This window comes from Branchiostoma lanceolatum, chromosome 16 (genome assembly GCF_035083965.1).
Source record: "Branchiostoma lanceolatum isolate klBraLanc5 chromosome 16, klBraLanc5.hap2, whole genome shotgun sequence".
Classification (NCBI taxonomy): domain Eukaryota; kingdom Metazoa; phylum Chordata; class Leptocardii; order Amphioxiformes; family Branchiostomatidae; genus Branchiostoma; species Branchiostoma lanceolatum.
The window spans coordinates 11,381,059-11,395,423 of NC_089737.1; the positions used below are offsets into that span (position 1 = coordinate 11,381,059).

The 14,365-nt window shown below is 43.3% G+C and overlaps 2 protein-coding genes across 4 annotated transcripts in view; both read left to right on the forward strand.

The window, feature by feature from the left end:
• The window catches only part of LOC136422249 (leucine-rich repeat-containing protein 24-like), a 55,804-nt gene extending 41,754 nt beyond the window's left edge, over positions 1-14,050 (forward strand). For 2 of the 3 annotated variants that reach the window (XM_066409897.1, XM_066409896.1), the window contains exon 3: positions 5,906-9,522. In XM_066409897.1, the coding sequence (XP_066265994.1) occupies positions 6,263-8,527 (2,265 nt within the window). In that variant the 5' untranslated portion in view covers positions 5,906-6,262 and the 3' untranslated portion in view covers positions 8,528-9,522. Of the gene's footprint in view, positions 1-5,905; positions 9,523-10,893 lie in introns of those variants that run through there. The other variant, XM_066409898.1, reaches the window with a different exon arrangement.
• Positions 1,942-4,950, forward strand: LOC136422250 (leucine-rich repeat-containing protein 24-like). The gene has a single exon (XM_066409899.1). The coding sequence runs from the start codon at positions 2,035-2,037 to the stop codon at positions 4,237-4,239; it is 2,205 nt and encodes a 734-aa protein (XP_066265996.1). The 5' UTR covers positions 1,942-2,034; the 3' UTR covers positions 4,240-4,950.
• Positions 14,051-14,365: the final 315 nt, after the last annotated feature.

Here is a 14,365-nt window from a genome sequence, read left to right on the forward strand (position 1 = left end):
ACCGGCGCTACTAGAAGGCCACCAGAAGAGGCTAGCTTTAGGCTATGTTCTCTCGGCACTGTCCCCGCATGTCCAACGCCACGGATCTACGAAGAGGTAGTCCGACTGCTGTAAGGCTAGGTGTTACCTGAGGGGGGCTGTGGAAATATTTCCTCGGGGGTATGTTGGCCTTGGTGCCGAGGACATGGTTTGAATAGGCCGGTCGACAGTCTGGATTCCATGTTAAATGCATACTTTAATATGAATAACTTTGACTGACTAAGTCACTAAGCATTTGTGTGCAAGCTCCTTTTGTTTTAGGTATCATTCTGGTATCTTGGTAAGATTCTGTTACTTTTCAAACACTAAAAAGCAGCCCTGTGTTTACAGATTAGCGCCACGTCACTGGTTGCGTTTCAAGGCTAAAGGTTCATACTTGGGTGAATAAATAGATTCTATGCCTGAGGGAGCATTTTACCGGGACAATTTTGGACAATCATCCAGGCCAGCTTGTGCACAATTGTACCAACACCCGACCGGATACGATAAATAACTTATCCAGGATAAGATAAAGACGATAAGACTAAAATGGCTGACGTCATTCGAAACGAGTGTCATGTCGTCCAAACATTATCCATTATACTGAGTACTCATGGCGACTTTTCAACAGTTTGAATCAACAATATACCTCTATTTGATACTATTTCTTCAGCACTATTATGTACTCAATCAAAGGTAAAAACAATGTATCTATGAAAGAGAACTTCGAGATGACCCATGTGGGCGAATGGGGAAGGGAGAATATTTTGACATAATAAGTAATATTCACAATTTTGTCATTTAATTTACAGTCGGCTTATTTTCCACATTTCTATTAATGACGTCATCTATGTGCTCATACACTAAGTCTGCTACATATAAATATTTACGTTTCAACGTTGATGAATCAGCTTTTCAATGCACATTATTATTATTTCAAACCTCATAGGTCAAACGATCAGACCATCGCAAATATTCCCTTGCCCATTCCCCCACCTCTTTCTTTCTAACGCTTTGCATACCCATCTTTTAATTACTTACCACCTCATTTAACAACACTAACAAAGATCCCATGCTTCTGCATTACGCTGCTATTGTGATAGTGCAAACGCTGGCTTTATCAGCTTTCGTGTAAAGTCAAGTCAAGTAAAGGCATCTTTTTGGAGCAGCCGTGATGCACCTAGCGGATTGAGATAGAAATGCAGGTAGGTTGTGACGACAACATTTCTTTATTGCATGCATATCTTTTGCGTGGTGTTCATCTTTGGTTGTTCCTCCGGTGGCATAAAATCTCTCTTTGTTTGAAATAGAATAAGCGAATCAGTGGATATCATACTATTCTACATAGTTTTACAGAAAGTAAAAACACAATGTATTTTGTCGGCTAGGTACTCCCACCTTCCCATTGTAGAGCAGACAGAGGCACTTTTCCAGCCATGCATTACACTTTCCTCCTATACTTTCACACGGACTCCGTGTAGCTAGATACTAACAAACCATTAACTACTAAGTCTATGATTGGGCATAAAAAGGTCAAAAGTAGTACAGCAGCTTTTCGAGGGTAATCAGGCATGTAACAACAACAGCTGCACAGCCTGAGCCTTTTGAAATGTCAACAATCTTTTCCACGAATCAGACAAAATTTCCAGTGAATTGGTGCCTTGGTGTTTACCCTCGAGCCGATTAGTCACATTGATAAACGTTGGACGTACTGCACTTGCTAATGTATCTGTATTTTTCTATCTTGCAGGATCTGTATGAAGTAGGGGTCATGGCTGCCAGGTCATGACCTCTTGGGGTCATCAGGACGACAGCATCGACGCCATGACAAACGCATTACGTCACCGTCCGAAATCCAAAATCAGGACAGCAAGAATGCCAAGCCAACTCAAGATCTTGACCTGATTTGTTCCGATGATAAGGAGGTCCACAAGACATTTTCTCACATGTCCCCATAAAGGGCAAAGGTCACACTACCATTCAAGGTCGAGGAATAGAGAAAGATTTGAAAACAAGATGGCGGCGGTGGAACACGTCTTGATATTAGCTCTTGCCTTCCTCACTTTTGCGAATGCGGAAAGTCCTTGCACGTACTATTTAGGCACCCTCATTTGTGAAGATAGAAACCTAACGACCGTACCGACAGGCCTACCAAGTGACGCGGAAACTCTGGACCTCAGAGGTAACCACATCAAAAGTCTTCTGCCGGACAACTTTGTCAGATACTCCAAGTTATCAAAACTTTTCCTATCTGGGAACGGATTGGAGGCGATACATCCAGATGCATTCACCGGCCTTACGAAACTGAAAAGCCTCACACTTTCTGACAATTTGTTAAGAACATTTCCATGCCACGCTTTGCAAAATCTCCCGGCTCTGCGTAACCTCAAGCTGGACAACAACACAATTAACTGGATCCCTCCAAACTGTACCTTACCATCGCTTAAAGGTTTAGACCTATCAAACAACCGTCTGAAATCATTACCGTGTAACGACCTCCAAAACTGCTTCCTTTCGCTAGATACCATGACAAATCTTAATCTAAAGAACAACCAGCTTCAAACTCTTCCAGAAGCTTCCTGTTCGTTTGGTGAACCGACTAAGTTAACACTGGACGGAAACCCATGGCGATGTGACGACTCCCTCCTCCCCCTACTGCCATGTAACCAAGTCAGCAGCAGAGTCAGGTGCGCCATGCCGCTCAACGTCTCCGGCGCCATCTTGAGCAGTCTCTCCCCTAACCAACTCGTGCGTCGTGCCGACGTCAACGTTACCATCACAGGAAGGTCAACCGTTTTCGTCGGCGAATCGGCGAGCTTTTGGTGTAACGTCCAAGATACATCTGTGGCCAACTTTACATGGGGGAAGATACAAAAGGCTGATAGAAACACTTTCTATCAAGAGGGTCAAAATATCCTACTAACTGACGTCACTATGGCAGACGCAGGAGTATACATCTGCGAAGTCTCCATTGGTGACACAAAAGCCTGGGAAAACGTAAGACTGGAAGTACTTGCGATTCAAAAACCGTCCACATCCTTACCAACAATCGTCCAATCATCCAAAGCGACAACGAAAGTAACTACAGCAGTCCCTGCGACAACGACGGGCAAGAATGAAACTTCCAGCACTTCAATGCCAGTTGGTAACATAACTCTTCCAGAATCGTTGACTGAGGAGCCAGACGTGTTAGGTTGGCAGCTGATAGTCATCATCTTTGCAGCGGTCTTCATAGCTCTGATCGTCGCATGCCTGGTACTTACCGCTTGGAGGAAACTGGGATGGGGGAACGTTGACAGTCTGCCTCAGTACGAGGGGCCCATCCCCATAGTAGTGGTAGACTCACCCCGCGATAACTCTAACGGCGAGGTATTCTTCGTGGATGAAGAACGAAAGTACGGGTCAGCGCAATCTTTAGTCAGCCATGAATCCTACGGCAAACACAATCGTAACGTTGACGATGAACTTAGTGATGAGGTTGACCACCCTGGTTCGCAGGGAATTTCGGGTGCTACAAGGAGTATCCAAGACGAAAGATACCCGATATCGCGTCTTGAAGAGGAACGGGAACAGTTGATAGATCAAAGACACTCCAAGGGAGGAAGGACTGTAGAAAGTTTGCGCAGTGGTGCTTCAAGTAGAACGTCAATAAACTCGAGGCCGAGAAAGCCCCGGAGAGAAGAGCATAGCAGTAGAGAGCGTGTACAAAAGCGTCGAAGATCTAGAGACAACGGTGATAACGTTTCAGCGAGTACACAGAGCTCTCTTCAGTCTACAAGGTCTGGTCGGAGTTCAAGGCACTCCAGACGAAGACAAAGGCCAGCGCATCTAGTTCCCGATGTTATCGTCAGAGACGATGAAGAAGAAGACGGCATCGACGGACAGTCGCAGGTTGGTACGAAGAAGACGATTGCTTCTGAAAGAGACCTTTGGAAACGATGGAACCCACAGAGACACTCGACGTCCAGAAGAGACGTAAAGAGTAGAGCCGGAGGGAGGGCCATTGCAACGGGAAGAGGCGCGGAGACATTTGATTTGGGTACCGCTACGCCGCCGGAGCAGGCCATGAACGATTCGTTTGAGCTTCAAGACTTTTCGAGAGCCAGTCCAAAAAGACAAAGTTCACAGCGCTCCCTAGCGGATGGAAAAAGAAGTCCAAGGCGTCCCAGGCGTGGTCGCGAAGATGTCGACAGTGGGAAAGGATCATCTAAAGAAATATGAGTACTGATATTTCATCTCAGGGCAGGGTTGGCCCTGTACGTACCTAGGTCACCCTTTTTACAGAATTTGACATTTGTTTTTGCTCATCAATCTCTCGTTCGTTAGGATTGTATAAGCTACAACTAAGACTATAAAACACACTATCAGGGATAGGCAAGGTGTATAGATGCAAATAATTGGTCCTAGAAATAGTAGTAGAAGCAGGCGCCATATTTAAATATATCAGCTAAGCTATATGTATAAGGATCCTGTAAGTCATATAAATTATATTCAATAGATTGGAGCCAAGAAATAGTAATAGAAGCAAATGCCTTATTCTAATATATTCGTTTCGTAGCTAAGGTATAGTTTTAGACCATCTATGTTTATGTTGGATATATTTGTACAATGTGTATTTATTTGTTACATAGTTTATTTCATTACAAAGAAACCAATGAAGTGAAAGATATATCTATCTATTTATCTGTTTATTAGGAACGCCATCACAAATTGGGCAAATGTGAATACAACTATTTAATGTTCACTTTGAAGTATTGTGTAGTTTTCATTTGACAATCTACTTTTCCCCATTTATTGTTAGAGTAAACAAAGGACCATGGTACAAGTTTACATGCCGACGTTTAAGAGCATATAAATAGTTACATGGCAATGTCAATATTATTAGGGTCGTCCGATTACACTTCAGTGAAAATAAAACTAAATTTGTTAACTATTCCGTGTGTATCTGGATTTCTTTTCCTAAATTCAGAATGTAATGAAAAATTAATCAGAAAGAACATTGGCTACAATGTACTTGTAATTGAATTCGAATAAGAGAGTAATTTTGTTTCCATATCTCTTCAATTTAACATGTCGATATAATCTTTGTATCCTCATGTTGAAGAGATATCGATATAATCTTTATATCCTTACAGTCGTGTCTAGTAAACTATATTGAAACTGACAGTAAAGTTGATAATTATGGAGGTAACCAAACTCTTTACCTTTGTTTTCATGACGTCTTGTCACTATCTAACCATGTTTTTCTTCGTTTACCATACAATAACCCATGTACCTAATTAAGCCAAATTTATGTCCATTTTTTCGGAGCGACATATTGATACTTGGTATTTTGAGTACAACTTCTCTGTTTGGCCACCAGTATGTCTAATAAGCCACTGAAAAAAGAGACATCAGACTTCAAGAAAAATAGTTCTCTTGAATAAGCTCAATCTTATATAAATGTCGATCTCAATGGCCGTTCTAACACACTCTAAGACAACATCCTAAGACTTTACTACAGTAACGACTCCAAGTAGACCACGCATCGAATATCTAGCACCTCAATTTAAACTAGAGTTGTAACAGAACTTTTTATTGATTTCACGGATTGTTACCGTATATATATATTGAGACTTCCCTTGTTGTGAACTAACTGGGCACTTGTTGCGAGCACTTTTTATCCTATATGATACGTTTTCATAATAATTACATTTTCATAGTAAGTAAAACTACGCCGAGAGCGATTTTAAATTGTTGCGTACTATAGAGTAATGTTAGTGTTTTGATGTTTACAGTTAATTGTTTTAGTGTTGCAGTGATATTATGTAAATGAGCATGCAATTCAGCCGTTAGGCTGCCATATGCTTTGTGCAATAAACCAATACCACTCTCTATTCCACTACAGACCTGAAGCCTGGCTGGGAGTTGACCATATTCGGACAACTGAATTGAGCGCACCATACCACGGACAGGACGTTACACAACATCCGGGATACGTGTGAAATAGACTGGTCTGCAGGACACTTAGGTGATCCTCCGTGTGTAACCTCCCAACCTTGGGTACCGCATGTAACTCTTGCTGTCCTGTTATACCGTGTCGACCTAAAAGCTCTGAACTCGAGTCTTAATTTCTCTAAAATTCTTCGTATCCCATCTGAGCTATTTTTTTCTGGGCCTGAAAAAAAGTTAGATATCATATCGTGGTTCGTGCGAATTATATTAGATAAAAAGACAAACTGAAAGTGAATTCTATAGCTCGAAGATGGCCTCGTCGGTAAAAGTGCTTCTCTGGACTCTTTCTCTGATGTTAGCAACAGCTGACCATGTCTACGGAGCTCGTGCCTGTAACGAGGACAGTGGGAACATGAGGTGCGCTTGCAGCAGTGATTTGATAGGCGGCGTAACGGTCGATTGCAACGGAGAAAACCTCGAAGAGATACCCGACGGAATACCTCCGAAAACCAAGATGTTGGAACTGGATCACAACCAGATCAGCGTTCTTCCAACCAACAAATTCGCGCGGTTCCCTGACCTAACCCGACTGTCTATTGACGACAACGGGCTCAGTGTTATACAAAACGGGGCGTTTACTGATCTGAGCCGCCTTGATCTACTGTCCCTTCGGTTCAACGCATTGACAAGTCTACCGTGTTCGGAATTCGCCACCCTTCCGAACTTGAGAAAACTCACAGTCCAGGGCAATCCTATCAGCTCGATCCCTGACGACTGTTTTGTCAACTTGGTGAACCTGGAGCTACTCTACCTATCAGACATGCGCCTACGGTCCATCAGCCACGTGCCTTTCCAGAACCTCCCTCGCCTCAGATACCTGGACATCTCAGGAAACAGACTTCACACGTTGCCGCCGCCGTTCTGCAACCAGGGACTGAACTTGATTCCCACTATAAGTCTGGACTCCAACCCGTGGGTGTGTGACTGCAGTTTGAAATCGATCCGTCCGTGCAGTAACATCAGCAGTGCTATCACCTGCGCCATGCCGAGCACGCTGCGCGGTCTCACGATGGGAACCGTCTCGACGGAGAGAATGGCGTGTTCGTCCACTGCCATAACGGTCGAACCCAGCGACGCTGTGGCCACGGTTGGCCAGGCCGTGTACATCCGGTGCCAAGCGGATGGCGTGCCACGGAAGGACATCACCTGGTGGAAGATGTCCAGATCCATCGGGGGTGAACTGTTTCGGAAAGACGATCTGATAGCGTTTCAAAGTGTTAAGCCTTCAGACGCAGGCATATACATCTGCGAGGCTCTAACGTCCTGGGCTGTCGCATCGCTAGTGGTCCTTCCGGCCCCTCCTACGACTACACCACCACCAACGACGGCTCGGACAACAACAGTGTCTCCAACAAAAAAGGCGTTGTTGCCCGTTAATCCTGTAGTCAAACCTGCAAGTACTGATAGTCCATTGCCACGGATACAACCGACGTCCAGAAACACACCTCTCCCGAAGGTAGCCGGGCCTATGAGCAGCGTCACCACAGTGACGACGACCCCCGAGCAAGTGTCGAAAGGAAAGAGGGGAGGCGGAGGGTCCACTCAGTTCGACTGGAAGATGGTGGCAGCGGCAGCGGGAGGTGCGATAGTCACGCTGCTGATCATCGGCGCGGTGTGCTACGTGTGGCACAAACGCAGGTGGAAGAAGAGCCTACAGGACTACGAGGGCCCAGTCCCCCTGGGCGACCTGGAGTCCACCCATGACGACACTGACAGCGTGCGTTCCGCTCGCTCCACCCACTCGAATCGTTCGAACCGTTCAAACCGCTCGAATCGTTCGAAGTCTAGCAACTCTATAACCGTTCGCAATGGCCCTCGAGCCATCCCAGACCAGGTCGACGATTCTAACCTCCAGGAAGAGGATATCGATTTTTACGTTGAGATGGAAAAGGCACAACGTAGGGGTGGCAGGAGACCGGCGGGATCTAGAGCTAGTGCGCCGAGAAGGCACGGGTCTAACCTAACCGTAGACAACTCTTCCCGTAGGGGCAGTCGGACCAGCCTGGCAAGCAGGGCGCCCAGTAGGGCACCCAGTAGGGCGTCTAGTAGGGCGTCCAGCCGGGGCAACACGTCCAATCGCCGTGACGGCAGGAACAGGAGCGGGTACACGTCTGCGGACTCCGCACGGGCCTCGCGCCGTAGAGACGACATCATGTCCTCCCAGAGGATTGTAATAGAAGTAGACGACTACGACGAAGAAGGGGAGGTAGATGACTACCAGGATACCCCAGACGGTACTCCAATCAACCCGCGGCGCGCCAACATGAAGTCCCCTTTAGTCGGGATGAAACGGGGAACCATGAGTCGGTCAAGGAGTTCGGAAAACACGAGGCGAGCGCACAATGGAGATCGTGAGGTGGACATAGACAGCGGGAAGGGGTCGTCTAAGGACATCACAATGCTGACGTCAGACGAGGACTACAACGGAGTTCATTCGGACGTACCTTTGTCCAAGGGAAGGAGAAAGAGGCCTGTGGAGTTTGACGGACGTAGACATAGCGATATGGTGTACTGAAACCGGTGACATGGTACTTTTGACATCACATTCGGACAATGTATATTATATTCTGTGGGAGAGAATACGGCCAAACATATATAAGTATACATAACTTAGTATCTGGTGTATCCGTCATAGACTCAGCAATGTGAAGATTTGTAATGGAATATTATTGTAGATATTGTCTAATAGGAGAGATTAAACGTTATCATGAAAGATGTTTTAAAAAGGTTTTAATATTTTGTAACCAGTTGTCTTGTATAGGACGTAACATGTTGAGCAGACTTATTCGGTCTATGGCTTCTTTGGCAATATCAATTAGTTTGTACATATTCTTGGTTTTATTTATATTTTAGGGTTCAGTAAAATACAGATTCAAGTTTTCTGTTGCTAAAGCATTACAGGATGAAAACTGTTTTTAAGATATTTTCAATTTGTAAATTAGTAAAACTAGCAGTTTATTCATGTAAATTATGAGAAACAAGTTCTAACATTATATATACAATAGGTATAACAAATACGGCTTTCCTTTGTAGCAATGTTATACATGGGTTTTTAATCCTACGTTTAAGAACAATAATTGTATTTTCATCACGAAATATAACCTTATAGTATCATAATATGAGAGTATTTAGATATGTCACAATTTGGATTGTTTTATCTGCATAATCTTTAAGCATGGTATCATCGTCATAACATGGCACAATTGTTCTCAATGGCACTATGAATTCTAACTTGAAATGTGTGCATCGTATGGATACACACACATATCTCACATGTACACACTCTCCTCGGATCTAAAACACTCCACAAATATAAAAGCGGACGGGGCTTATTGTTCAATTCTAACAGTCTGTAAGATGGAGCTCGAAATTTGCCCCTCCTTATCTAAGGATGTCTGCTCTCTTCCCGATATATCTTGTACAATTACAGTATAGTACATTGTATTTTATGATTGTGGTATACTACTTTCATTTCAAGGGGAATAAACCTTGCAAGGCTGGTAAACTCTTTATCATAAGTACTCCTATTCATTTTGTAGTTTCTGAACGTGTTTCCCTTACATCTATAGCTATTTTCAATTATTCTAATTACGTATGCCAAAATCTTATTCTTACATGTTGATTTTCATTGTCGTGAAAAGATCAGTTAAATCCGTGCTTGACATTCTGAAGTAAATCTTCACACAGGAGATTAATAGCATCTGTAGGCTGATATCCCAGTACAGCAGTAATAAGGACGTTCACGGTTCTACGTACGTATGGGCAAGGTCAAAGGTGAAGGTCCCTTGACACTTAACAAAACAAAACCGATGTTGTTAATAAAAAACGGAGTTTTGATATGTAAAAGGCATGGTTGAGACAATAGCTGTTCATAAGTCAGGGGCATTCACCTTTGACCATGCGTTTTTAGACTTGTGAACGTCACCATTGTATGGCCAAATACCAGTGCACAACTCAGTTTTCATTTGATATGAGGGACTAAAAATGTCTGTGGTACATGTACCGAGTGGCTATGACAACATACGCACCATAATTATAGCTCCGTAGGAGGCTTAACCCTTGTTCTGCTGGAGTTCCAGAGCAAAAATATACCCCCAATGCTGAAGTGCACAGAAAAATTTGAAACAAAGGGTACTCGTTTGAAATTGCTCAATTTTAGTTACCACGCTGTACAACAACCGCGCGGGTGCAACTAGCGCATTGTAGAAATACAGAATAGCATACAGAACAAGAATGTACAACCCGGCAAAATTTCACAGACCGTTTACAACTGATCTACAGAGATCAGAATCCTCCCGAAATGTCCATTCAACCGACAAAATTTATGCATGACATTTTTAACTGACGTGTGGATACATTTTTCAGAAATTTACAGATTGAAGAGAAACATAGATATTGCTGTTTATGTGAATATTCGACATAAACTAAGTAATGTATAATACAAGTTAGTTTTCACATTTCAACTTTCGGAAAAATTCAAGAACATTGTCCGACGTAGCAGAGGGAATGTAGATTTTTATTGTCATGGATTATTTTGAATCACGGTCGATAAACAAAAACGTAGCACCTTAAACAGGGAAAGTGAACGTTAGTGCCTCAAGCCTATTGACAACTCACGTGATAGTCAACACTAGCCACGTGACAAGAGAACTACAAATCGAAATCCGGCTTACATGGTTGAAGACGAGACAGAGAGCGTCTCGAAAGCTTCCCGAAAGTAGCGAAATTTCGTTGTGTGTACTGTTAAATATTTCGTCAAAAACGAACACAATCCACCACTTAACAAAAGACAGGATTAGTCAGATCTCGGTGCAAATAACATCAAATCATTTTGTTTCTTACTCCTGAACTAACGTTGTTTTTTTGTTACTTACATTAAAGCTGTTGCAGTTGTACTAAGTGACCTACATTGTCGCTGGAACCTGTGACGACACCAGGTTTTGTGCACGGAAACCTCTGACATCAGGGACCCCCCGCGGTGGAAGCTAAACTTCGCGGGTTGTCTAGGTGACGGCTTCTCTATGTACTCTCGTCTTTCATTGGTGAAATCTCAATTTCCGGTGACAGCATGACAAGACCTTTCAACCTTGAACTTTAACCCCAAGAACATTCGAACCTACTTTAACCCCTGTGCGTCTAACGTCTGTGTTGGTGGCTCGTTCGCCTTTATTACGTCATATGCATGAGGTGGCTTCGGTGAACTTTGAACTCCAATGGTGGCGTCTATCTCATGATGTTACTCGAAGGATTACAGTAAAATCTAACATTTGATCTACGTAGCAAATTAGATATTTATAGTTCAGTTTAAGTTCATCCTCAGTAAGGTGACACTATGTATCTCCATATGTAAGTCCCTGTCGAGCATACCAGAGCGAATTTCACCATCCTGAAGTACTGCATTCTCCCCAATTACATTATTAAGTGTTGTTTATGTAAGCAACCTACTTAAAAATGCATTCGTGGATCTCCAAATGCTTTCTTTTGAAAGTTACCATTGTCTTGGTGCAAGCCATCCAGGCACACAGCGAAGAACTGTGTGTTGAAGTGAATCAAAGTTTAACGGTAGATTATACGTGCTCGCTGTCTGAGCCCAAAAGAGGAGTTTATTGCGTCAGTCAGAATATTTCCATGGTGCCCATCGGAGTACCAAACGACACCTGCATCCTTACTCTTCAAGGAAATATGATTAGTGCCCTATATGCGAGGAATTTTACCGGGTTGTGGAATTTAGAATATCTAAATTTGTCTAGAAACCAACTGGCAACGATTGAAAATGATTCTTTCCACGACCTGGTAAGACTCAAGGTTTTGGATCTCTCACAAAATCGTTTCGTGTCGGTTCCATGTTTAGAGTTTCGGAAATTGGCAAACCTCCGAATCCTAGATCTGAGTAGGAATCCCATAACTCTTCTCTCTCAGAATTGCTTCGATTATCTCGATGAACTGGAAAAGTTGTTTCTATCAGATACGAAGCTGGGAAACGTTAAAGCGGCCACGTTCCGACACCTTGGTAGCCTGAACTTCTTAGATCTATCACGTAACCGGCTGCGTACGCTACCGGTGGGCTTCTGCCGAGGTACACACGGCATTGTACCGAGGATAGAACTAAGCGGAAACCCGTGGCTATGCGACTGCTCCATGAAACCACTTCAGCCATGTCCTGACATAGCCGGGAAGATCATGTGCACCATGCCGAGTAAACTACGCGGCCTGACCGCCAGCATTTCACCATCTTTACTGACATGCTACAACGTTAAGGTTAGAATCCAACCAGCAAACACCGTGGCCATTGTAAACAGTAGCGTCACCATTACATGTAATGTTGCAGGAGCGCCCTCTGTTGATTTTCGGTGGTGGCAAATAAGTAATAATGGCAAACTTGGAAAAAGCATATTAGGCAAAAATCTGAACTTCCCAAACGTCCAGTTCAGCGACACGGGCATTTACAACTGCGAGGCTGTGGATAGAGGGAGAACTTTTTCCGTCTCTGAGATAACAACGTTACACGTGGTTCCAGAAGTTCAAGCTGCAAGCTTCACTCAAAGTCTGACTCGAAGTACAACAGCAGTAACACCAAGCACTACAGCAGCACGTACTACAACAACTACACTTGCCAAGAAGAAGAATATACCGGCCATAGTTGAAACGGTAACGACAAAGCAGGCAGTTTCAGGACAACAAGAAGCCTCGGTGTACTTAAAGGGTGCCGTGTCTATAGGGGTGACTCTTCTTGTTCTCATTTTCGTGGCCACTTCTTTGATCTGCTGTTGGAAGAAGAGGCAGCGTTATGCGGGTAGGATTCTACACGAACGATACGAAATAGGTAAGGGGAAAAACAAAGATGAACACAACGGCATCCATCCACAGAACCATACCAAAAAATTGAAGAAAGATGATCCCAAACCTACAACAAACGGGTCTAGTAAAAGGCGTGGTACTGCAGTACCGAACAACAGGAGCCCGTCAAAGGAAAGAGCACGAAGACAGAGTAAAAACTCGACAAAACGAGTTGAGAAAAACTCGACAAAACGAATTGACAAAAAAATGACAAAGGTTGAAAGTACCAAGCCGCGGAAAAATGCCACCGTCACCAAGCCAAAGCTATCCGACAGTCGGAAAGTAAAAAGTAAAATGGAGACAATAGAGATGACCCCTGTGAATCCTGATCGAGCAAGAACGAGGTCTCCTTTGCTTCACCCCAGAATGGCCAGAAGACCTCAGCACCTGAACCTGGACACAGGTCATGACACGGATGACAGCGGAAAAGGATCATGGGAAGACAACGTGGTCGCATCCGGGACCTCAATCAGAAGGCAAAGACCGACTAGTTTAAAGGTCAAGAGGTCAAAGGTTGAAATTCGAGATCAGGAGTATTACGTATAGGTACATTCACAATCAACCAAACCTGACCTTTGTGAAGCGAACATACAGCGGAGTAAAGTGAAAAAGATACATTCCGGAAAAGGAAAAATCTTTTAAGACTCGATTGTCCTTACCAACAGCACCATAGAATGTTATGTATTGGATGGTATGCTACTGTTGTGCTTGTTGTTCCTGTTGTTGTTTGTGTATGTCTGTGTGTTTCGTTTAATATGTCTTCATATACATTGCATGGAAACTGCATGGAAACTGTTGACTATCGATGGGAATCTTGTCTGTACATGTTCGTGTATCTATATTCGTGTAATTAACGTTTATATTGTCAATCAACTATATTTTTGCATTTTTTTAACAAGCCGTAAGAATTATGTTGTGACTCTATTCTTTCGTGCCAGTGTTACGTTTTGTACGTATGGAGATTCAAATCTATTATGAAAAGAAAATGTTAAGGGGAACCCAGGTCGATTTATCTACTGTGATCATCAAGTATTATAGTCTTAACCTTCGGGTTATCACTTCTTATAATGTTGATAAAAGGCAGACTCTTAGAAAAGCCATAACAATACCTATTGACTATTTCTCTAGACATTTAGAATTCCGCGAATGCCATAACGAATTCAAACCAGAATGTGTCACAAAAAGCAAAAAACATAGTAAAGCAGACATTCCAGCCAAATACTCTGTTTTCTTTCCATGAATATAAATAGAGGCAACAACATACGCACTAGTTATTTTCTGTGGAAATTCACGGTCGAATGGTTACATAATCGGACGGATTAATGTCGTTATTTGGCTTGACAGACACGGACAATGGGCGGGCACGGGAAGGAAAATCGGCCTCCTTTGTACTTGGATTCATTCATGGATTATTGTCACTACGAAGGGAGCACGACTCGTTGTTGTATAATGTGTTCCTATAGATTAACATACTTAAGATAGATGCTGTGCGTGGATGGGTACGTGATTAATTGAT

Bases quoted from the DNA above. Each gene is read 5' to 3' on its own strand.
- LOC136422250 (XM_066409899.1), top strand. From the start codon at position 2,035: ATGGCGGCGGTGGAACACGTCTTGATATTAGCTCTTGCCTTCCTCACT.